Here is a 24,840-nt window from a genome sequence, read left to right as displayed (position 1 = left end):
TCTGGTAAACATACAACTGTAACAGTCCAATTTCTATTAACTTTTCCACGCGTCTTTTTATTGGATGTGAATATCTTGTTCGTATTTCTTGACCTTTTACCTTTGCCTTTACCACCCATAAAAAGGACCTCCCTTTGAGACTTTATTAAATCAGCTAAATCAGTAGATTTTTCCCTCTGACTTTCCCTTACTTTCTCTTCAAGTCGAATCCTATCACCTAAGGCATTTACGCCTAATCGAATAACCTGCTCTTCGCTTAAACTCAAGTAATTGGTTACTTCAATTTTCTCCGTTTCAAAGTTCGGGATAAAGTTACTTAGCTTTAATTCTTGCAATATTCCATTCATCGTGTTTGTTGATAAACTTGATTGCGCCATTTTGTTGTAAATACGTCCGGTTGAGGTCAAGTCGTACACAGTTCATCTCGTTCGCTTATAAATATACTTATTATGCTAGAAAAAAGAGGAACTAACAAAGGTGCATTAAAGTAATTTTAATTACATAGATTATTTGTTTTACTTTCAAAATTTCGATATAATAGCTGTTAAACTCAGTCTTTAAAAATATGAGGAGTTCCGAGTGACCACCTTCACATAGAATTAAAAAAAACCACCTTCACATGAAATAACCACAGCATAACATAAAAAAACCACCTTCACATAAAATACCACCTTCACATGAAAAACCACCTTCACATGAAAAACCACCTTCACACGAAAAACCACCTTCACATAAAAAAACACCTTTACATGAAAAAACAATTTCACATGAAATAACCACAGCATAACATAATAAAGCACCATCTTCACATGAAATAACCACAGCATAACATAATAAAGCACCATCTTCACATGAAATAACCACAGCATAACATAATAAAGCACCACCTTCACATGAAATAACCACAGCATAACATAAAAAAAGCACCATCTTCATATGAAATAACCACAGCATAATATAAAAAAGCACCATCTTCTCATGAAATAACCACATAAGGCAGCTATGGCGTTCCATAGTGTAGAATACTGGAGTAAATAATCAGAAACTGCCTTGTCCAACTCGTCCCAATGCATACCCCTACGCCCTAACCAAGTGATTGTGGCAAATAAATTAAGGTTACTTCCCCCTGGTCGGTAAGTTTGCAGCATGATGGCATGATGGCCTGCCCAGAAAGAAATTGATTATCCCAGTATCCAAATGGTAAGGGTACCTGAAAAATCTTTGGAAAACTTAGTAGACGTTACAATAAAGGGGAATAGCTTTACTGTCTTCTAATGTATCTTAAATGTGAAGTAGATCGCCATCTTCCCTTTGTTTTTATTTCAGTATCAGAGAGACCTTGTTTGGCTAGCTATGTGCCATGCCAATTCTAAAACTATGTGATCTAAAATGCCCAATAAATTGTAATGCTTTTTGAAATATGGCTTGGAACTGATATTTTGTAAGAGGCTTAGAGTTTAAATGTGCAAGGAGCTTGTCATTTTCTTGCAAACCCTCCCTAAAGAGCAGGATTTGGTTGCACGAACGTTAGTTAAATTAATTCCCAGTTAGTGTTGTAACTAGCTGTTAAATTTTTAACGATAAGTTACGTAACTGTCAGTTAAAATTTTGTTGTTCGAAAGCCTATTAAAAAAAAATTAGCTAACTCACATTTAATTGATGTCTTATAGTTAACTTTCAGTTAAAATCGTTCTACACGCGCGCGTTCCCCGTACCTACGGGCTACGGCGAAGTAAAAATGGCTGCAAGTGTAAAGCGAGAGAGAAGTACCAACTGGTCCTTGGCCGAAATAACTGTTTTAACAGATTTCGTCGAAAAGAACGAAGAAGTTCTTAAAGCCAAACAGAGCAATTTGATAACAAACGCTAAAAAGAACAGCAAATGGACAGAAGTGACAGATTTGGTCAATGCAGTTGGGGTACAACGCAGGTTGGTAGAACAAGTGAGGTTTAAGTGGGGGAATCTGCAACAGGGGGCTAAGAAGACATTTACAGAGGCCCGTAAACATGCCAGGAAAACAGGCGGTGGACCTCCACCAAAACCCCCTACTGCCGCCGAGGAGAAGATAATTGATTTAATGAAGGACAAGCCAAATTTCTGTGGGATTGCTGGGGGCTTCGAGTCATCAATGCCAGGCACAACAGGTATAACAACAAATATAGAATGTAACATGTGAAGAAGTCACTAATTAACTCGAAAATATAACATTTTAGTTATTTAAATTAAAATACTTGTAGTCCACAGACATCAGATGTTCGTATGCTTGTTTACATTAGGCCTATCGTCATGATGACGTCATATTTCAGATTAGCCTATACATGTACCTAGGTTTGAACTTACGTTAACTAGATATGAATGCCTATTTTGGTGTTTAAAACAGACTGATTTGTTCCAAAGATAATGAAGCGATTTCTTGATCCTAGTAAACCCTTTAACTGGAATTTCATTAGCAAATCATAAAATTCTTACTTGCTACAGCTGCATAGATGATCACATGCTTCCACCATGCTATCCTTTAAGTGCTCAATCATGGCACATGTATAAAATCCATGGATAAAATGTATCAGTAATGCAGTTGAAACTGTAGAACGCAAAACAGTATAATCCTTTCACTCAACCTTGTTGGGACCGTGGGTTTTCGACGATGTGGAAACTCATTCACAATGCATTGCGTTTGCGAACATGACGTCACAAATGGGGCACTAATAGGGTGTTAGATGCGTTACTCAGAGAGAGAGAGAGAGAGAGAGAGAGTAGACTCTACTCTAAAAGATGGAAGAACACACTGCATAGCATTACAAAGATCTAGCTCAGATTGCGGAACATTAATTTCAAACTATTCTGGAATTGAAATTACATCTTGATTTATTGTGCGTAATAAAATATCTTAGGTGGATTTAAAATACAATCCAATGTGATCTTGTTTATCAAAATTCTGAGTTGGACCTTTTTTGAGTGGGTGTGCACACACCCCATCCCCTTGGGAAAAAAATCGTAGATCCACGCATGTATTCGTACACATATTATACATGTAGTGGATATAATCATAAATGTTCAAATTCATTCCATGTACTCTCAGTATCTTTGTACACTCTATATTATGCCGTGAGATATTTATTACTTTATACAAAGATACGACTCAGATTGCAAAACAGTTTCAAACTATTCGGGAATTGAAATTACGTCTTGGTCTATCGTATTGGAATATCTTAGCGGGTGGATTAAAAAAAATCAACTTCGAACTGGAATTACAATCCAATGTGTTCCCAGACTTCCGCATAGAATTGTATTGAGGATAATCCTGTTAAAAAATCTCAGACGTGAACATGTATAAATTCATGATTTGTGAGATCGAAAATTGTACGTCCCGTCATTTGTAACTAAAAATATGGGGTGTAATGTGAGATGTGCCTGCAATGTAGAGAGAAATCTTCGAAAATTATATCTGGACTTTCAGCATCCGACTGTGCTAAAATTTATCGCATACCAATCGTAAGTTTCCGTGACATATAATTACGGTCATATTAAAAATCGACAGACATGTTTACTTGCAGATTTGTTTATTTGTTTGTTTTGTTTATTTTATTTTTTTAATTAATTTTTTTTTTTTGGGGGGGGGGTGCATGTTTTATATTTTTCGACAAATGCCATTTTAATGGTACGAATGTAATACGGACTCACGGAACGAACTGATTGTTGCGAAAATTTTCAGGTGAACTCATCAAAATATGGTAGTTCAAAGTGTTTGCCTTTATTATACGAGATGAAAAGTATATAGAATTACACGCAGAGTGTTTGCGATAAGAGATTAAGCAAGTGAGGTAAACGCCACACTACATATGGAGAAATGGTGTTCATTCTTCTTATTTACATATCGGCCATATTGGAGCTATAATGGCGACAGATTCCATAAAGGTTTATATAGAGAACGAACAAAAACCCGCAGATTTTTATATGCTAACTATTTCGGATAAAGTTCTTCCGCCGATGTTTAGATTTTTCTTAATATCTTCTACCGGAAATGACAATATTGTTGATGCCAAAGTGAAAGTTGCGACCGCCTTTTTGATTTGAAATTCCGAAGCGAGAGTATAATGTTTTAATGAGGGAAAAAGCACAGAATTGGTGTCTTTGTCATTTTTGCTGATTAAATGTAAGTGTTTATTGCAAGTTGACAGTTCTTCCGCCGATTAATAGGTGCAGACGAATGCCTTTTTTTATAAAATACAGATGATTTATCATTTCATGAAGAGTTACGACCGCCTTTTTAATTTGAAAAAGGCGATTTCTTGCATCAGTGTGACCTACTTATTACCAAAAAGAGATGGTTTCATGAGTTGTAATTGTTAATAACCCAAAATTATGCCCAAATAACTATGTCGGAGGCTTGAAAAAAAACAAAACAAACTGTGCTTGCAGGTTGTAATATTAAAATTTAAAGAAATGGAATATTTCGAATTTATGCAGGATCTTATGAATATTAATGAGAAGTAAATCACGTGGTAGCAACCTCATGAATAAACTGTACATCATTTCTCCATATGAAGAATTTAGAGTTTTCTGAAAAGTGAAAAAGTTTTACTTTGAACTCTGATAATGTGTGTCCCTTTTTTATATAATCACATCATTAACATATAAAAGGTTTTAATCAGAAATTTCCGAAATACAAATGCACGAGCAAACTCTACTTTGAGGGGAATATTGTACTTTCGAACGAAATCCTTACGCATTTAAAGGAAACAAGTTTATTCACCCTGTAACTATTTAAATATTAGCATCTCAATTAGATATGCATCCAAATAAAGCTCCTTTTAGTACTTAACATGCTATGAAAGATTTATAGAAAAAAGATGTCAGTGCAAAGTATAACAAAGAAGTGCAAGGCGTCATGTGTACGCAAATTTACATCATATGGAATCAAAAGTGATCGTCTGAAGCCGATCACAAAAATGATAAGTCTGCAGTTTCAACAAAATAAAAAAGATCGGAAATCATGTTCCGTGAATAAAGGTGGGATTTTTTTCTCATTCTCAGCAGAAAAAAGTTTGATACAATATTATATAGTTTAATACAACATCACGTAGTAAATTTCGAGCATACTGCAGCTGAAAAAAAATTAAAAGATTTTAAAGGGGGGGGGGGGCTTTGAATGAAAATTTCCATACTAAATTTTCAGCAATAATGTCCGTATCTTCTGTTTTAGAAGATATACCCTGCTCTTCAAAGTCCGCCTCGACTACCAGTCTCAGTTCAGTATCCGAGTGCAGCGAAGCAGCAACGCAACAACCTAGTGAGAGGGAAGCAACAACGCAACAACCTAGTGAGAAGGAAGCAACAACGCAACAAGCTAGTAATGAAGAAGCAGAGATGCAGCAAGAGTCGTCGGTTGAGTCAAAAAGTGAACCCGCAAGGTATCACCTTGTTATATGTACACGACATATAGCATAAATCTCGTGTGTGCAGATAATTATGTATCTTTATTTCCTTTATAAATTAAAAACAGATTTTTGAAAATACACTTTGAATTTTAAAAATGAATTCTTTTGTGATGTGATTGTGTGATTGCTATACAGACGTGTGGAAAGCAATTTCTAATTTTAGAGAGGGGGCACCCAACAGGCTTGGTTCTTATTAGACTTCTATATGAATCAGACAATTAACTATTTAATTTAAGGACCAATTCATTAAATTAAAATATATAAATATGTAATTACGTCAATAGAATATAGGGAGATCCTGGATTGGGGGGGGGGGGGCTTTTCTCATTGACAACAGGCCCGTAGGAAGTTGGGGGGGGGGGGGCACAGGCATACATTTTCAGTTTAGGGGCACTATCAACTACCAAAAATTCTTTGACAAGCAAAAAAAAAAAAAAAAAAAAAAAAAATCTTAAGACGTTTTTATTGAGGGGGCACAAGCATGTAGTAGCCATGTTTTCTATAGTGATCTATGTATCGGAAAAATTATTGGGGTGGCACGGCCCCCCCCCGTGCCCCTCCGGTTCCTACGGCCATGTATTAACCGAGTTGGGGGGGGATGTCCTGATTTTTTTTTTGGGGGGGGGCATTTTTGCTTACTTAACCATATGAATTCAATAACTTTTGAAATCCCGGAGATGTTTTCCTTTCTTTATGGAAGAAATGAAACGCAACGCATTATATACGTCATAATATAAAGTAAAAAGGTATAACAAAACAGGTTTTCGGACTGGATCTTTCAATGGGTCCGAAAAACGCATGTTGCTCTCGAATCCATTCGATAAATGTACAGATAAAATAAAGACTTCGCATCACGTTTTATTATTTTTTTCGGGCGGGGGAAGGGAGGCATTCAAAAGTATCTGAACGGTAAACAGATGTGATAGAATGCGTCTGTATAATTTTAGTATACGGTTTACAACGTACAGAATTCCTCCTTTCAAAACAAAATAATAAATTAAAAAACTGTTAACTCCATGGACTTTAATATAACATTTGGTCCATTGATTCACAAATTCCACAACGTTTAATTTGTAATATTAGCGACATAAAAATGTAATTTGGTCACGTTTCTTAAGAATGACTGAAATGACTGTGATAATGATACTGAAATGATAGAATATTGCAGTAGTGGGATTTCAGCATTAATGCTACATTGCAAAATAGTCCAATAAAATGTATACTATTTTGTAGCGGTAATGTAATTTTTTTGTATCGGTATTAAATGAGCATGTAGCGGTAATGACTATTTTGAAAATGTAGCGGCAATGAAATTCATAATAATATACTGAAACGCAAAAGAAACGCAACTAGCAGTAATCTACAAATATTTGAACCTTTTAACTAATGATTTTCAAAACTGGTTTCAGTTAAGTTAAACTCGATTTAAAAGCATCAAAGATTTGATAACAATGTTAAATGATTACCTTTTAACTTTAGAAAGTAACACATGACTGTTAAAACACCCCCCTTCCCGGCCATTCAATTATAGCGTGGAAGACTGTCATGCACAGCAATTGCAGTTTGATTTCCACGATGCAGTAAGTTCATCAATCTCGGGATCTGAGCGAAAAAAATATTCTTTGCCATTTTTAAATGTCCGTTTTTCAGATGATGAAGTCGAATTTTCTCTAACCTAGCGCAGTGTAGTAACACTTGGACTTCCGGTCCACGGACTATCATTCATGCTAATGATACGTACGAGCCTGTTGAGGCGTGTTGTCGGGCATTTTTGCATCTGCAATTCTCCATCACCTTTATTTTCAGCTTTTCCAGCTAGAGCATTTGAAATGCGTACTTAAGTCATTTTCAGAAAGCCTTGGCATTTCTTCCGGAAACGAAAGGAGAATTTATTTTGCGAAATATTGCTGCATTACATATGATTAACAGATACAAACCCTTAAAACCCCATATTTTTGTCAAATATTTTGTTAAACATGCAATTTTTTATTTCTGTTCAGCGGGCTTAAACTTAACTTCCGGTTATGGCATGAAAATCATTCAACCGTTAAATTATCGATACTTACAATGTTGAAGATATCTATACTTTTTAGATACAAAGTTATATCCTTTATATGATTTTCCCCTCTAAAATAGGATGTTGCGTTTCTTTTGCGTTTCAGTATAATAATTAAATAGATTATTATAGTTTCTGTGTGTAGCTTTCCTAGTTACTTTTTTCAATTATAGCGAAGGTGATATAATTTCTCCTCCACCTGCGCAGGCAAAGAGAAGGAAGGTCTCCCTTGAACAACTTCAAAAGATGCAGTATGAGGTAAAACAGAGCTGCATTGTACATTTACACTTGTTCCGTTCTGCAAGTGAAAAGAATACTTAATCAGATGTGTCGTTTAAATATTTTTGCTAAATAAAATTTATATAAGACTGGGAAAGTTAGAAACGACAAATAACAAAAAATTTGTTTCATTCTGAAGGTTTTATGCTGTCAGAAAAAAAACTTCGAACTGCAGAACATGAAGCTCCTTAGAGACTTAGAACGGACAGACCTCGAGAAGAAGAACATTCAACTACAAAATGCCAAGCTGGCGCTACAGATTGAATGCCTGAAGCAGACTGTCTCTCAGAATGAAAATGCTCTACTAGCACTCCACGCAATTACCGATGAATAAAATGATATATATAATAACTGTGTATAATAATAAATATAATATAATCACATCATTAACATATAAAAGGTTTCATTCAGAAATTTATTTCTGTTAATTCAAATTAGAAATAGGTTCTGGTGATAAAGACTTAGTTTCTGATTGCTCTTCCATCCTCAGGTCCACGATAAGCTAAATGAATAGCGGGGTCGTTATCTTGTTCATCCTCATCCTCCATCTCTTCCTTAAGAGACAATGCAATATTATGCAGAATTGCACATGCACCAATTATTCTGCAGACTTTTGCAGGCTTCATTTTAATTTCACTATGCAGGACATGGAACCTTCTTTTCCACCACCCAAAAACTCGCTCAATGGTATTTCGTGTGCGACAATGGGCTGCATTAAAGGCTTCCTCGGAAGGGTTCGCATGGTGGAGATACGGGGTAATGAGAAACCTGGAACAAGCATAGCCGCTATCACTAAGAAGATAGCCGTCCTCAACACCATGATGGTTTCCTTCTAAGAATAAGCAGACGTCAGATGTCCGAAAAATATGACTATCGTGGGTACTGCCAGGCCACCGTGCATTGATGTTTATAAATTTCCCTGAATATAAAATGAATTGTATAGATTATTATGTTTTCAAGGAGAGTTCAAAATATAGTATGATAAAGATCATGTTCAGAAATTCCCATAGCATCTAGATTTGGATTTAGATTGGAGTGAATTCAGTACAAATGTATTTCTTTGAAAGTTTATCCTCAAAGTTTGCTTAAAAAATATACATGTTTAGTTAACAAAAACTGGAGCAAAGAGTTTCTATTCTTTAAATACTAGTATACACTTTTATGACAGTCACACAGCATTTGTATAGATCTTTCCGAGAAATACTTGAGTCCATTTAGTCTAGCCCGAGGTCATATCACATACATGATTTAAATGGTGAAACTTTGTGGTTCACATGTTAGTCTCAAAGGAAAATGATACTCTGGACTTTTATTGCTAAGATTCGAACCCCCAAAAATATCACACAGGGTTTAAATATACAGTAGCCCGGGGCTAGTCATTTTAATAAAAATTTTTGCATAAAAAATTGTTGGGATAGTTAGTTTGAGGTTTGGGCTAGCAATTGTATACTGCTCAGTAGCCCCTGGGCTAGTGGATTTTTCATGAGGAAAATTTCAACCCCTGCCACATTAATTATTTAAGTAATAAAATAAATTTTGTTGAGAAAAATTTCCTCAGAAAAGTCTTGTTTGTCATATTTTCATAAGTTTCAATAACAATAACTTTACTGTAAATACTAAATTCACAAATTGAATATGATTTTTATATAAATATCTCTGTAGCTGTACACATTCTGCACGCCTTGTTCGCCAACTCCTTTTTCGGGAGGGGGGGGGCACATTTACACTGTTTTTAATATGTGAATCCACAATATATAAATAGTTTTTCATAACCGCAGAATGTTAAAGCAGGTTGCAGTAACGTAATTTTCTGTATATCCCTACTTTTACTACAATCATACAGCTAAACATGCGGTATAAATTAAAACAAACAGTCCTTTTCCAGATCTTGTTCTCAACGAAGCCAAACGAAAAAATTAGAATTGTTGAAGATTTTTTTTTTCGAAATAAAAATAAAACTGAGATCAATATATGATGAGATACTACACTACTACATGCATGTACCTTCGTGGTCACAAATGGCCTGTACATTGATGGAATGATACCCCTTTCTGTTAACAAAGACTGCCTCTTCTTCCGACGGCGCTTGTATTCGAACATGTGTTCCATCGACACAACCGATGACTCCTGGAAATCCTCCCCTTTGGGAAAAAATTTTGTTTTGATCTAACAATTTCCTCTTGATTGGGCCACTTTATAAATCTGTCTTTATTTGCAAGGAGTGCATCAGTAACATTGTTGATGGCTCTGCAAACTGTACTCTTGTCTAACCCCATAGTATCGCCTATCACCTCCATAAAACTCCCAGACGCATAAAAGCGAAGCGCCAGCATAACCTGCAAGGATTTCATACTGTTTTTAAAACTTTTCTGTTGGTTTAAAAATGTATTCAAAAGGGTCTAATGAGGGCACATGTTTTTACGTCGCTGTCAGCATTCTTGCATAAATTTATGACGTCACAATCAAAATGACGTCATTTTATAAGCGTTAATTTACTAAGATTATTTACTTTAAAATGAGATGTTACTTCCTATATTGTTACTTAAGAAGTTATGATTTTTTTACATTAATATTATGTGTTATTAATGATTATCAATACTTGAAATATAAACAATGTAGCTATAGGTTTTTAATTACTAAAAACATGGATTTTTACATTGATACTACGTGTATAGTAAAAACTGATAATTACGTTAAACAATGCAATATTATTTACAAATTATGTAGTTTCTACGTCATGTTGAGGCATGAAGCACTATGATCGATATAGTATTTTTAGAGGTAAGTCTGACAAGGCAAACCAAGAGAAGTTTCATAAAACACTTATGCAAAATGTATATATTTATATTTCTGGTATGATGTGTTTGATCTATTTTTCAGTAATTGATCCTGGGATTATGCTGTAGTAAAATGTTGATCTTTTTAGATAAAAAGTTTAAATATCCACGTAATAACAATTCATGTATATGTACTCGGAGAAAAAAGTACCTGCATTTCCACAGATATGGACTGACTTCGTTTTGTTGCTCTTTGCAGATCATTTCGCAGCATGTCCGAAATATATGTAATTGAATCTCGTTTAAATCGAAAACGTGATCGAATCTGAGTGTCACTTAAGTCAGACATTTCCATTCTCTCTCTGTAATTTCTCTCCTTCCTCTCCGCAAACAAATTCCCGAACAGTAACAAATCCGCCATTTTGATTTTTAATGTTTAATTAAATATTTAATGTACCTAGGTAACCTCAGTTAAATCTGTTAGTTAAATTAGAAAACTAATGAAGCTTTAACTGTCAGTTAACTTTCGTGCAACCCATTTAACTGGCCGTTAAATTTAACGTCGCGTTAACGAAAAGTTAACGGCCAGTTAAATTTAACTAACGTTCGTGCAACCGGATCCAGGAAATTATTTATGATTGTAATTGGGTTGACAATGGATTCAATATGAGAGGTGATATCTACAATGAGAGAATGGCCAATTTGGTCTGTTTTAGACCTTTGAATAGAAATCTGGCAAATATTTTCATGCTTAATTGCGATGTCTGAAAAATTAAGTGCAAATGTTTCACTTACTCTTAGCAAGACATAAAATGTTAGAGTAAAGGCAGCCGAAAAGAGGGCAGACTCGTATCCAGAATTGCAAACAGTGGGCAGGGAATGGATAATTTTGTGAAACAGCTCATATGAAATAGGGATTCTTGGGTCGTTGTTGATACCTACTGATCTACGCAGCCCTTCCAAGATTTAAGTAACTATGAAACATTTTGTTGTGTCTTGAAAACCATGTATTTTGTGTATGTAGGAGATCGGATTTAGGTACAGTGATACTGTTCTGTATGACATATTATTAAGTGAGAGGAAACCAATAAAATGCAACAGCTGTTGAACTGATGCTGGCCAAATACTATAAGGAAATTAAATTCTGAAAGGAAATTTTGAAATTTGTTAAGAGGTGTTGAGTATGCTCAGTGTGTTGATGGTGCTACTGAACACTGTAGTTATCTATCAGCTTCAAGCTTTATATTTCCCAGATGTGGCTTGGTAGTGGGGTGGGCCATAGGTCTGCCTGCGGTGGCAGTCGCCTGAATCTGCCCCACTGAAATCGAGATAAGGAGTCGGCAATGAAATTTTGTTTTGTGGGGATATATAAGGCCTTAATACAGACATTTAATTTTAGGCATATTAACACTAGCTTGCGGACAAGATTCATAACCCTATCAGATTTGGAAGTTGAGTTGTTGATGATGTGGACAACTGACATATTGTCGATGTGGAAAACAAGCATAGAATTGGCAAAGTGGCTCTGCCATAATGTAATAGCGACCAAAACCGGGAAAAGTTCCAAGAAAGTCATGTTCCTGGTAATACCTTGTTTAGCCCAAGAGATTGGCCAGGGCCCATAAGCCCATTTGCCCATAAAATAAATGCCAAATCCCCCATAAGGTCCCCCGGAGCTGTCTGTAAATAGTTGAATTGTGCTTGTTGTGTATCCAGGGCTGGGAAGAAATAACAGATATGCCATTGTAAGATTGCAAAAAATTTTCCCATACTTTAAGGTCAGCTTTTATGTTCTTTGTTACCCTGATTCTGTGATGCTGTTTTGTAATGCCTATTGTTGAATTTATAAGGCGGCGACAGAAAGCCCGGCCAGGGGCAACAACCTTGCAAACAAAGTAAGTGACTGCATTTCTTTCAAGGAGACCTTCTTTGCTTTCAAGAAATATTGTATTATACCATGAAGCTGATTTAATTTTTCCAAGGGGAGTTTCATTGTCATATTGACAGTGTCCAACTCTATTCCTAAGAACGTTAGGACTTGTGTAGGTTCCACTGTTGTGTCGTGAGCAATTGGCACACCAATATCTGAACAGATTGATTTAAAAACTTTGAGGGAATTGTGGCAAATGAATGTGTTTGGTGAGCCACAGAAAAGAAAATCGTCAAGGTAGTGAATTATTAAATCATTTTGGGAGTATTTTTGGGTAAGCCAATGTAAGAATGATGCAAACTTGTCAAATAATGCACAGTTAATTGAAGATCCAAAAGGTAACATCTTACCAAAGTCGTATTTGTCCTGAAATCTGAACCCAAGCAGGTCAAAATCGCCCGGAGATACTGGGAGCAGCCTAAATGCTGACTTAATGTTAGTCTTTGCTAAATATGCCCCTTTCTCCACTTTAGCTATCACTTCTGCCGCTTAATCTATGTTGCTATAATGTACTGAACAAGCTTCAGGGTCAATAAAATCATTAATGGACATGTTTTCTGGGTAAGAGAGATGTGTATGAGTCGCATGTCACCATCTTTTTTAGGCACAAGGCCTAAAGGGGCAACCTGAAGGTTTGGAATGGTGGGTGAACGAAAGGGCCTGCGACTCGTTTTAATGCTACTTCTTTTTGCATTTTCATTTCAGCCATTACTATATTAGCCTTGAGGCTAGGGAGGTTTAAAGATTCACGGAGTGACCTAGAGCCCAAATATTGGAGATTAAAACCATACTTAAAACCCTGCAATATAAATTCACAGTCTGAGTACCCAACTAAGTGTTTACGAAGGTTTTGCAACTTGATTGATGTTGTGCCCAAAGAATATATACAGCTAGTATTTTGAACATCTGTTACTTGGGTGATTATCTCCGCACTTGCTGCATGCATGTCTGTACTTGCACATAGGGAAGAAAGGACAACTTACTCCCTTGTTAAAATGATTACAATAAAATGCCGAAGTACGGTTTGGATTGTTTGTGTAAGAGCTTTGACTTTGAGAAGCCAAGGTTCTATTGTACGTGTCGTGTTTGTTGGATATGTACAAAAGCCAAAATTCTTGATTTATATGCCCCCATGACACCTGGGGCTGGTTGGCCATTTTTAAACGAAATTGCTCATCGTATTTAAACCAATTGTTTGACCTAGTAGCAGTAATTCTTACATCTCTGAGACACTTAAGTAGTTCTTGAGCCCGTGTTGGAAATTTCTCCAACATTATGCTTGTAAATATGATGAAAGCCGAGGTCCACCTATCGATCGTGAGAAAGGTATTCCTTTTTGGTTTAACAATGCATAGACGCCCTTCTTTAAATGTAATGTCCCCTTGTGATTCATAATCTTGCAATTCACAAGCAGTTTTAGTTAGCAGTGAGAGATCTATAAATTTGCCCTTCCATATTTGGCGGAGGGCAAATTTAAAGATGAATTTAAAGATTAATATAATGTTTTACACTTTAATTATGATGCTATCCTAACTCTGCCACTTCTAAAATTCTGTGCTGTTTGTAAACAAATATGATTATGAAGTCATATTTTGCAAAAGGTGAAGATAATCATTTAAAACCAGAAGTCTCTGATGAGACTGTAGCTCTACTGGTTTGCATTTTTAACAGAGGAATGTAATCCTTTTGACAAGACCTTCCTCTGGATATCAACAACTTTGACCTTGACGTTTTACTTACTTTTAAAAACTTTAATCTTCGTCATAACTTTTAACAGTTGGAGCTAGGGCTTTCAACTTTTACAGGTATATTCCTCGAGACAAGACCTTTCTTTGAGTACCAACATTTTTTATCTTTTGGCCTGGACTTTGACTTGCATTAAAAATTTCAGAAACTTTAACCTTCACCATAAGCTGCCATACGGGGCTCCCTCTCCAGAATCGAACCCTGATTCCCCATCACCCGTTACAACAATGGTAGGCATAGCACGTACCATCAACAGTTAATAGGGCTGTCATACAGGGGCATCAGTGTTTCACAAACACGTACATCTTGTTTATTTAGAGTTTATCAAAATGCATATAGCATCTATGGGTGAAGCGGAACAAAATTTGAAATTCATAGCCTCTGCCCCCCCCCCCCCCTTGGGCCTGAGAGGTGGGGCAAAAACCACAAAAATTAATGCAATCTTTCAAAATCTTCTTCTTTACACCTGAACATCAAACTGTTAAAATGATTGTTATAAGCATTGAGCCCTCTACCAAAATTGTGAAATTCATGACCCCAGGGGCAGGGGTTCTGGTGTTAGGATGGGACTCTATTGATTATATAGAGAAAATGCATTAATTCTCTGAAAATCTTCTCCTCTGCTCCTGGGTATTATGCAGATGATCTAAGTATATACTTATGATGATGAAGGGTGCCCTTCCAAAATTATGGATTTCATGGCCTCTGGGTCAGGGTTACCGTGAGGGGGGGGGGGAGCTCTAATGATTATATACTGAAAATGAATTAATGTTTTGAAATCTGCTCTTTGGTATTAATCAAACATTTATGATGAGCAAGGGTGCCTTTTCCAAAATTGTGAAATGTGTGGCTCCAGGGTCAGTGGTTCCTGTGGGTTGGGGCACTACTGATTATATAGTGGAAATGCATTTTGTTTGTTCCTCTGCTCTGCATCTGGGTATTAAGTAATCAATGTAAGCATGCTTACTGTATAGTTATGATGAGCAATGGTGCCTCTTTCAAAATTGTGATTTACATGGCCTCTGGTTTAAAATACAAACCAAATTCAATTGTTGGAAAGTTGTTACATGATACTCAGGTGACCTATAAGGCCCGTGGGCCTCTTCTTTTTTTTCTAAATTTGTTTTACTTTTGTTTTAATCTGTCTAGCCTAATTATGTTATTTTTTCAATTAAACCTATTGACATTAAAAATCTCAAATTTATTATTATTTTTATTTGTTCAATACATGGTTTTCTCAGCAATAAGTTTTCAACAAAATGTCGATATTCCAGTCATAAGGATTTAATATGTTTGTTATGGTCTCTGAGTGAAACATCCTGGAATGGGACTTAAAACAGCATACCATCAAATTTTTATTGTGTTTAACTGATTTATAATTTTTTAAGCATCAAAACTCTATCATGCTTGTGTGTCTTATAGTAAATTGATTAAATTTTATTGATTTCATTGTTACTTGCATCATGTTCTTTATTTTCAAGACTCCCATTATTTTTGTTAGTAATTAAAACTAATCCTGAATTATTAAACTTAGGTATATGATCATCTCATTGTTGTGTAATATCTTTCTGAGTTCAAATGACTAAACTATTACAACGAGTAGTTGTGGCAGGTAAAATGTGGCTATCTATAGTTCTTGTCAGATATAGGGACAAATACATATTATACACCATATTTTGTCATTTGCCAACTGTTGTGACTCTTAAGGATGCATACCACAAACAAATTTTCTTATCGCCCAAACAGAAGAGTTACACTGGTATTTTTTTTTCAATATTTCTTTCAATGAAAATGTAATTTAAAAAATTTGATTGTGTAAAATGTAAAAATTCACTCTTGAAAATGTCCCTGGAAACTTTGCAGCAATAAAAAATTCATACATATTTAAAACTTTTTAAAAAATATCTTGAACTGTAAGATTGCAGTTTTGCTTTTTTCACCAAAATAATATGTCACACCTAAAGTAAGAAAGGCACCTGATTTAGCAAAGATATCTGAATTTTGAAAGAAAAAAGTTTGTGTGATTTATCCTTAAGGTCAGCTGCAAGTACACATGACACTTATAGGTCAGCTGTCATAAGTCATGGTACTTATAGGTCAGCTGTCATGGCACTAATAGATTACCTTTCAGCAGTCATGGCACTTATAAGTTAGCAGCCAGTAATCAGTTCACTTAAAGGTCAGCAGCCATGGAATTTATAGATGAGCTGTCCCCAGTCATGGCCCTGAAAGGTCCGCAGTCATGGCACTTATAGGTCAGCTGTCCGCAGTCTTAACACTAATAGGTCAGCAGTCATGGCACTTATAGGTCAGCTTTCCGCAGTCTTTACAATAGGCATCATCGATAGGCGTGGTTAAAAAAAATCACATGTAAAAGTTAATGTCAAACCCTGCTTCGTATCCAGTAATTTATGCATGTTATTCATTTCTTCTAAAAAAAAAAACAAATAAGCACCAGGATTCGGTTGCACGAACGTTAGTTAAATTTAACTGGCCGTTAACTTTACGTTAACGCGACATTAAATTTAACGGTGAGTTAAACGGGTTGCACGAAAACAAACTGTTAGTTAAACATTAGTTAAACTTCTCTTTTAACTGACAGATTTAATTGAGGTATACAAGGTACATTAAATATTTAACTAATCATTAAAACAAAGATGGCGAATTTACTTTTGTTTGGAAATTTGTTTGAGGAGCAGAAAAATCGCAATTACCGCAAAAGAGTAGACATGGCCGATCTCTCCGATAAACAAATTCGGTCCAGGTTCCGTTTTAAGCGCGAATCACTCCATTTTATTGTTGATTTACTGAGAGATGATTTGGAGAGAACCACTCGACGTAGTCAGTCCATTTCAGTTGAAATGCAGGTGACAAAATTTTCTATTTCTGTCTCTCTCTCTCTCTCTCTCTTTCTCTCTCTCTCTCTCAAATCTAAAATCATATGTAGGCCTATATGAGTTACGTCACAACTATGAATATGACGTCAATTTAACTCATAGTAAAACCTCGATGATAAGGTTGTGAATATGTGTTATAAACAGTGATATTAATTATTTTATTAATAATAAAATGATGTGAATCAATGCATTCTTACAGGCGAGATAGAAATATAAATGTCCCGATATTATTTTTTAAATCAAGATTCCATTTTAGTGGGGGGGTTTTTATTTTCCGACGTTCATCCCAAAAAGACTTTACGATGATTTTAAAAAAATATGTTTCTTTTGTTTATTTACAAAAATAGATAAACGCTATTGATATTTGAAATATTTATAAATGAACAAGAAATTCTTCGCTTATAGCTATTGACTTTTGCACTAATGTGCATAAGGGACAACCATTTGATTTCGGGGGGGGGGGGGGGGTCTGGCAGATTTCGGAAATAAACAATATTGAAAAAAATAATCTGTCCTCGTTTTTTTTTGGTTTTTTTTTGTGCTTGTCAAATTTTTTTTTCAGAGAAAAAGAAAATAATTTGTCTTGATCATCTTGAAAATAAATAATCTGTCCTTGACTGACATGAAATGAATAATCTGACTCGAAAAATTTTACTACCCCCCCCCCTCCCAGAATCAAATGATCGTCCCTTTAAGCAGAATGTGATATGAACAAAATGAGGTACATACATATGTAGCACAAATATTGGGAGAAAATTCGCAAAAAAAATGCATTTTAAAGATAACAGTTTAATATATGGATGATTTTTGTAAAAACGCTAGTCAGGATATTGCCATCGATCGGGGAATAAAAATATATCGATTGCATGTCTGTGTATTGAGGAATAATGCTTGAAACATACTCAATATCTATAGTTCTAATTTGTGAAAATTAAATAGGTCAGAAATTTTAATATAGGTCATGCTTGCCCTGCGGTTTTACGCCTCCGGGAGTTTTTTGGAAGTCATCGGGGACACCATGGGTGTAGATAAGGGGACAGTCAGTAGAGCCGTCAACGATGTGACAAATGCACTCATCGCAAAGAAGGACCAGTTCCTGAAGTGGCCTATACAGGAAGATATGTCAAAGGCAAAGAGAATTTTTTTCACGCGTGGTGGGTTCCCAGGGGTAATTGGTTGTATTGATGGCACCCATATCAGGATACAGGCTCCCTCAGATGATGAACCAACATATGTGAACAGAAAGGGGTGGCACTCCATTAATGTGCAAGCCATCTGCGACCATGAGGGTATGTTCACTCAAAGCAGTAATTTTTATCTTATATTTTTTGTGCCAGCTTTGGATAAAACCTTTAAAAAAATTTTTTTTTACAGGAAAGTTCATCAATATTGATGCTCAGTGGCCGGGAAGCAGCCACGATAGCCACATCTTCCGGGCATCAGAGGTATGCGCATTTTTAGAAAATACCCACCGTGGAATTGAAGATGGATTTCTTCTCGGTGACAGCGGCTACGCCTGTTCAAAGTTCCTGCTTACACCTTACCTGCACCCATCAACGCCTGCACAAGAGGCTTACAACTCGGCCCACTGTCAGACACGAACCACTATAGAACGAGCGTTTGGATGGTGGAAACGTAGATTTCATGTTCTGCATGGAGAAATCCGTATGAAACCAGCTAAAGTATGCAGTGTCGTTGGAGTCTGTGCAATTCTTCATAACATCGCGTTGATTCTTAAGGAGGAAATGGAAGATGATGATGAACATAATGACAATGACGTTGGTCAATTGAACTATCAAGGCCCAGAGGACGGACGAGCCATCAGGAACTTCATCACGACAAATTATTTTTAGACAAGATGAAGAGTAACATAATATTGATTATGGAATTACACTTGTACATTAACTGTACCTCATAAGTATTGACATGGGTAGTGAAAAATAAAACTGTGAATTTCATTTAAAAGATATTTTTAATTTAAATATATATTATTTCATACTCTCTATAGGAATTACAACTATTCATCAGAGATGACCTGCAATGCAAGAAGAGCATTTTCATTTTGAGATACACTCTGTTTCATGATTTCAATTTCTAATAACAATTTTTCATTTTGCAATTTCATGTTTTCTTTCTCTAAATCCGCCCGTTCTATGTCTCTCTCCAGCTTCATACTCTTCAATTCCAGTTGTCTTCTCTGAGTGCGTAACACCTGCAATCAAAAGATTTTACCTCAAAATATATTGTGGAAGAACTGCACTTTGCATAGCATAACAGTCCCCATAAAGCTGTATATGAAGTGAATTAAAAAAAAAAGCACGTAAAGGGGGGAGGCAAATTAAACCACTTATCCGCATTTTAGTGTTCTCCAGCCCAGTGTGTTCTTTCTGGCATCATAAAATTTGCATAAAGAGTCAATAATAAAGAAAAGTTTTAAAGACAAGGCATATAATAGTTGGCAATTCGGATATTCCTCCAAATGTATAATCCTCTTATTCTGGCCGTGGTTGAATGAGACGAGAATATTTCCTAGCTCATTAAAATATTGACCAATGCGAGTAAAGCATAGTCGGAAATTAATGCGATCTTTCATTATCCAATCGCAATTTACGCAACCTTTGTTTTTAATTGGTGATATAAGCTTTTTTTCATTGATTTATAACGACGCCACACATTAGGCGTGATTATTCTTAATTTGTTCAAGTAGCCACGGGCAGAAGAACTATGAGAGGACACCAGACCGTGGCTTAAGACGACGAAATTCAACTCCACTGACTTTTGAATAAAGTAATGATTCCATATTTCAATTAGATTTTAAAAAGTTATGGGAGTTGGGGGAGGGGGGGGGGGTATTAGATTTTATATCTTCTCATAAATTAAACAGAAACATCTCCATTTGTTTCTTAGATCATAATAAATTAGGTTATGAATTTCTTTTTATGTTCTTTAAACAATTAAAGCAAAATATTTTTTATTAACTAAGACTAGTATTGAATTAAGTAGGAAGGAACCTTTCTCAATATATACTCAGTTGTACCAGTTATTAGTAATAACTAGACTGTAATAAACATTTGCTACCTCATACTGCATTGTCTGCAAAACATCTAATGTAATCCTTTTCCTTTTCTTGGGTTTGGTTACCGATGGTGACTGGTCACGTTCACTGCAACATTCAAACTCTGATTCCTTTTCCGCATTCGTTCTAGTTAGTAAAAAGTTTTACTGGATTTACTTAATACAAGAAAGGTGGGGAATAAAATTATGATAAAAAAGCAGAATACCGACAATTATTAATATTCTTTTTAATTGTTTTTTTTTCTTTTGAGATCTCGACATGTGACAGAGGACACCTTTTCTCAAGCGGATATTTATATGACCCAATAACTTTTTGAAAAGTAAAAATTGCATATACACGTCAATTAAAATATCATATTTACATTTGTAAATGTTTTCCTTTATATAACACTATTAAAAGCAACGCGTATCTATATCCGTATAAACACGGGTTCCTCGCGTCATAAACGTTCGACGTAATTTCTCAGTGACGTCATAAAGGGTTGACGCGCAATCAATAGATCAAACTCGTGCCGTTGAGTTTGAAAAAATAAAACATTTCATGCGTTAAAGGTTATAATCAGGCTAATAAATAATATGAATAAGTCACAAATGTAAATATAAGTAATAAGGTATCATTTTAAAACATCTATCGGGATATAAATACGGGTTGGTACGAGATCAAATTTTCCATAAAGCCCTTCGGGCTTTATGGAATTTGATCTCGTGACCAACCCGTATTTATATCCCGATAGATGTTTAAAAATGATACCTTATTTCTTAAATGCATGCGATATCATAAATTTTAAATCATATATATCTTTTTAATTTTATTCCTCTTTGATTTCGGACTGGCAACTAGTCAGTACATAACCAGTGCGATAATAAAATTTTAAAGGAAATGCAGTAATTAGTAAGAAGAAATATTAACTTCCTTGACATACAAACAATTCGCACAACTTTTTACCCGTGGATAAAACCAAATAGGTGATTGACCCCGTAAAAAAGTGTGTTTACAGTATTAACATAAAAGAAATCTCGTCAACTAGTATACGTAACTGAAATGTTAAAACTTTTTCTTCCCAAACTTAAAAAGAATTAAGCATTCACCATGCTTTCATTTTTTTAAAGATCATTAAACCAACCTTTCAGGATAAGTACACTCAGAACTTTGGACTTCGTTTACATCGATATCTGCTTCCGTTCTTTCTTCATTGGTACCATGGGTCGAAGTAGAGGCTGCCTCTGACTCAGTTTCTTTTGACACCACTTTAAAGGAAAACGAAATATTTGAGATAAATACCGGTATTAGTAACAAGTGTTACTTCTATCTGTACTACTACTAAGTATAACTTGAGGCCTGTAACAAACCATTTCAAAACGGGAAAAAAAAGGGTGGGGTGAAGTGCAGAAGGGGGGTGACCAAGCGTTCCATTAGCTAAATGCTCTTTGATTTTATAATGGTGAAATTTAAAAAAAAAATCATACAGGTCCACTCATTAGCTTTCTAGGAACGTTTGCTAGCACCATATGCATCGTGCAATTTATCATCTAAATTATTTTTTAAACTATGATCAGAAAAAAGGATTCCTCACACTATAAAATACCTGCATTTTTTAAAATATGTTGCAGTTATAAGTGGATCAAGGGATCTTTGAAAAGGATCAATTGAAAGCCGGTGTGTTATAAATTTAGGCACGGAGAGCTGAGCGTGGCATCGTGGTTTTTTTTTCAAGATGCATGGAAAATGGGTCAGGTAATAAAGATCAAATAAAAAAAAACATCATGAAACCTTTTGAAAATAATACCTGAAATATCAGGAAAAAGCAGTCTCACAAAACTCCAAAATCGTGCGGAGGGGGCCGGGATGGGGCCTTTTGTTTCTTGCCCAAATTTTGACAAGATTATGTGAAGGGGCTTGACCTTGTCAGCCTCAGAATGAGTCTTAAATTCAAACAGAATTTCGATGATACTCCTTAAATGTTTTCTTTTTCTTTTTGCTACATATTTGTTAAAATAATGAAATGGGTTTCTTGCTTCTTACCTGAAATAAAGCAATCACAACCCATATTGTGCCCCACTAATGACGTCACTTTGTATGAGAATGCGTTGGGCTGTGACTTTTGAGTAAAGTGAGCTTACATCGGACTAAATTTAACATTTCGTGTGATAATGTGGATTTTAACAAGCCTTAGTTATAAAGGGGATGTTAGCTATATTTAAGTGAAAAAGGCGATTTTATTCTTTCTGTTTGGAAGATCATAGAGTTTTTATAGACTAGAGGATCGAGACATGTACTGAAGTAGCCTTCATTATTACATTGAGGCCTAGTTGCATCACAGGCTGGACTATTTAAATGGATTTTTCAAGTGAGTCTTACATTTTAAGGAAAAAATTAAGACATATTCAAAACAGCAGAATTATGTTATTATGACAATAATATTACACGTGTTATGTGAATGGTTGGTGACGTCATCAACTTGAGCAATGTTGTCAGACGACAATGTAAACAAACGGTACTTCTAAAATACGTCTCTGGCTGGTTTCATTTGATTAAACGATAATTTGATTCAAATATAATTTTAATTTCATTTTTCGTTTTTCTTTGATGCATAATATGGCAAAATACCTGCAAATGCCGGCACAGATGACTCGAAGCCACCTACTATGCCACTGAAGTTAGGCCGATCTTTCATCATCTCGATGATTTTCTCTTCAGCGGCAGTAAGCGGCTTTGGTGGAGGGCCTCCTCCGGTCAATTTGCTTTGTTTCCTGGCCTCACTGAAACTTTTTTTGGCTCCTTGTTGTAAGTTGCCCCACTTGAATTTTACCTGCTCCACGGTGCGTTTTTGCACACCGATGGCATTAATCATTGCGGTTACCTCCGCCCACATAGCATTTTTTTTCGAGTTGGTAATCTGGTTACATTGTTTAGCTTTTAGCGTTTCCTCATTTTTTTCCACAAAATCCGTCAAAACAGATATTTCCGTGAGGCTCCAGTTCGCACACCTCTCTCTTTTGGTAGCCATTTTCTGCATTATTTTGTAAGGAAAAAGCACATGCAGACGTATTTAATTGCTTGTTAACTAACATCGATGAGTTAAATCACAGTTAACTAATGAAGGTTTAATTACGTTTCGTGCAACCCATATTTAACGGCTTGTTACGTAACTGATAGTTAAATTTTTAACAATCAATTAACAGCTTAATTTAACTAACGTTCGTGCAACCGAATCCAGTTCATTAGAATGGAGTTGTGTACGAAGTCTTATTGAAATTTGCACAAAAATGGCGGATTGACTGTATGTTGTTTAATGTCCCGTTCGAGAATTATCCACTCATATAGAGACGTCACCATGCAGCGGTGAAGGCCTTCAAATTTAGACCTTTACTCGGCACTCAGGGCCATTGAGGAGTGAGGGTTCTTTATCGTGCCAACGCCTCTCTTGACACGGGGCTCGACGTTCCGAAGGACCCGCAACTTTCACTTCAAAGTGCTGGGCAAAGGAACATTTTTTCATCAACTTAGGTCCGATCACGGAGCAAGCGCTCTACCAAATGAGCTACCATGACGGTCTTACTGAATATAGTACATGTTTGCAATTGCAGGTTTGTATGGGAAAACAATTTCTGAAAATTATGTAGATATTCGGTTTAGCGAACCTTCGGACTAGTGAACCTTCGAACTTATTGACCTTCGGGTTAGCGAATCTTCGGACTTATGGACCTTCAGACTAGTGGACCGTATACGCCAAGCCCCAGAACCAATTCCCTGACTACCTGATCTGACAGACGGAATTAAGTAAGTCGCTTTCACGTTCGGTTCGTAGAACTTTACTCTGGTGTCCGAGTCAGACGCACGACATTTTTCTGTGTACTTTCTATGGTATTCTTAATACATGGATGAGGAGTCCCCGATCTACGCCTTAGTTTGCGGATCGGACAGTCCCGACGCAGATGGCCTGACTCATGGCACTCAGAGCAGACCACTGGCCTTGAAGCGCGAGGACGACCTCGACCCTCAGACTGCTGTTTGGATGAACGCCGCTTGGGACTATAGTTCTTGCCACCATCCCCCATGTCACTGGAGTAATGACGCTGCCTCCATAAGGCCCGGTCCGGTGCTCGGCACGGGTCTTCGCTCCTTCGGCACTGGATGATGGGTTCCTCCTAAAAGTGCGTTCCCTGTACTCAACATAGGGTTCCCGAGACCCGGAGTCGACGTTTTCTCGGGAATGACCTCGAAATGGCGAAAAACTGAGGTCATCTTCGTGATCACGGGATACCGACCTTGCGGCTTGCGGACGACGGGCTACAGCTCTACGACTAAGTTAACAAGTCTTGACTCGCTTAATCGCCTCTTCCAGAGTCCCGGGGGATTATTTATCCGTTGCTGCCCCGCCGCGCCACCATTACACCCAAGAGCGAAACGAACAATTATTTGCTCATGAAAAATTCCCTGCGAAGTCCCGCCACCAAACGCTTTCTGGGCAGTGTCCATAAGTCGGTCCCCGCATTGTTCTATAGCTTTCCGCCCGCTGGCAAATAGAGTTAAATTCCAGCTGTGAGGCTGCTCGCAGAGAAGTTCTACTAAACCTCTCCTCCATCCGGAGAACAACTTCTCGGAAACTTAACAGCGCACCTCGTCGTCTGAGAATATCAA

General features: G+C 36.4%; 3 protein-coding genes and 1 pseudogene across 3 annotated transcripts; 2 read left to right on the top strand and 2 right to left on the bottom strand.

The window, feature by feature from the left end:
• Positions 1-1,738: 1,738 nt before the first annotated feature.
• Positions 1,739-8,107, top strand: LOC133176318 (uncharacterized). The gene is made up of 4 exons (XM_061311447.1): positions 1,739-2,144; positions 5,204-5,411; positions 7,668-7,752; positions 7,913-8,107. The coding sequence occupies exons 1-4, from the start codon at positions 1,739-1,741 to the stop codon at positions 8,105-8,107; spliced, it is 894 nt and encodes a 297-aa protein (XP_061167431.1).
• A 100-nt stretch (positions 8,108-8,207) lies between these two features.
• Positions 8,208-10,106, bottom strand: LOC133176294 (putative nuclease HARBI1; annotated as a pseudogene).
• Positions 10,107-18,079: 7,973 nt separating this feature from the next.
• On the top strand, positions 18,080-19,106 carry LOC133176305 (putative nuclease HARBI1). The gene is made up of 2 exons (XM_061311439.1): positions 18,080-18,412; positions 18,498-19,106. Exons 1-2 carry the CDS (start codon positions 18,085-18,087, stop codon positions 18,974-18,976), a joined length of 807 nt encoding a protein of 268 aa, XP_061167423.1. The 5' UTR covers positions 18,080-18,084; the 3' UTR covers positions 18,977-19,106.
• Positions 19,052-23,206, bottom strand: LOC133176317 (uncharacterized). The gene is made up of 4 exons (XM_061311446.1): positions 22,807-23,206; positions 21,323-21,446; positions 20,202-20,325; positions 19,052-19,335 (listed from the first exon to the last, which is right to left on the bottom strand). The coding sequence occupies exons 1-4, from the start codon at positions 23,204-23,206 to the stop codon at positions 19,141-19,143; spliced, it is 843 nt and encodes a 280-aa protein (XP_061167430.1). The 3' UTR covers positions 19,052-19,140.
• Between the last annotated feature and the right edge of the window lie 1,634 nt (positions 23,207-24,840).

Source organism: Saccostrea echinata, unplaced genomic scaffold (assembly GCF_033153115.1).
Source record: "Saccostrea echinata isolate AGI-Se365-2 ecotype Australia unplaced genomic scaffold, CSIRO_AGI_Sech_v1 ptg000073l, whole genome shotgun sequence".
Classification (NCBI taxonomy): Eukaryota; Metazoa; Mollusca; class Bivalvia; order Ostreida; family Ostreidae; genus Saccostrea; species Saccostrea echinata.
Note: the sequence above shows the minus strand (reverse complement) of the source record. Positions and strands in the feature narration are given on the sequence as shown.

Bases quoted from the DNA above. Each gene is read 5' to 3' on its own strand.
- LOC133176318 (XM_061311447.1), top strand. From the start codon at position 1,739: ATGGCTGCAAGTGTAAAGCGAGAGAGAAGTACCAACTGGTCCTTGGCC. The intron at 5,412-7,667 runs GTATCACCTTGT...TTTCAATTATAG, and splicing joins TCAAAAAGTGAACCCGCAAG to CGAAGGTGATATAATTTCTC. The intron at 7,753-7,912 runs GTAAAACAGAGC...TTCATTCTGAAG, and splicing joins TTCAAAAGATGCAGTATGAG to GTTTTATGCTGTCAGAAAAA.
- LOC133176317 (XM_061311446.1), bottom strand. From the start codon at position 23,206: ATGGCTACCAAAAGAGAGAGGTGTGCGAACTGGAGCCTCACGGAAATA. The intron at 21,447-22,806 runs GTATTTTGCCAT...TTTCCTTTAAAG, and splicing joins ATCTGTGCCGGCATTTGCAG to TGGTGTCAAAAGAAACTGAG. The intron at 19,336-20,201 runs GTAGCAAATGTT...TTTTGATTGCAG, and splicing joins TGCAGACAATGCAGTATGAG to GTGTTACGCACTCAGAGAAG.
- LOC133176305 (XM_061311439.1), top strand. From the start codon at position 18,085: ATGCTTGCCCTGCGGTTTTACGCCTCCGGGAGTTTTTTGGAAGTCATC. The intron at 18,413-18,497 runs GTATGTTCACTC...TTTTTTTTACAG, and splicing joins AGCCATCTGCGACCATGAGG to GAAAGTTCATCAATATTGAT.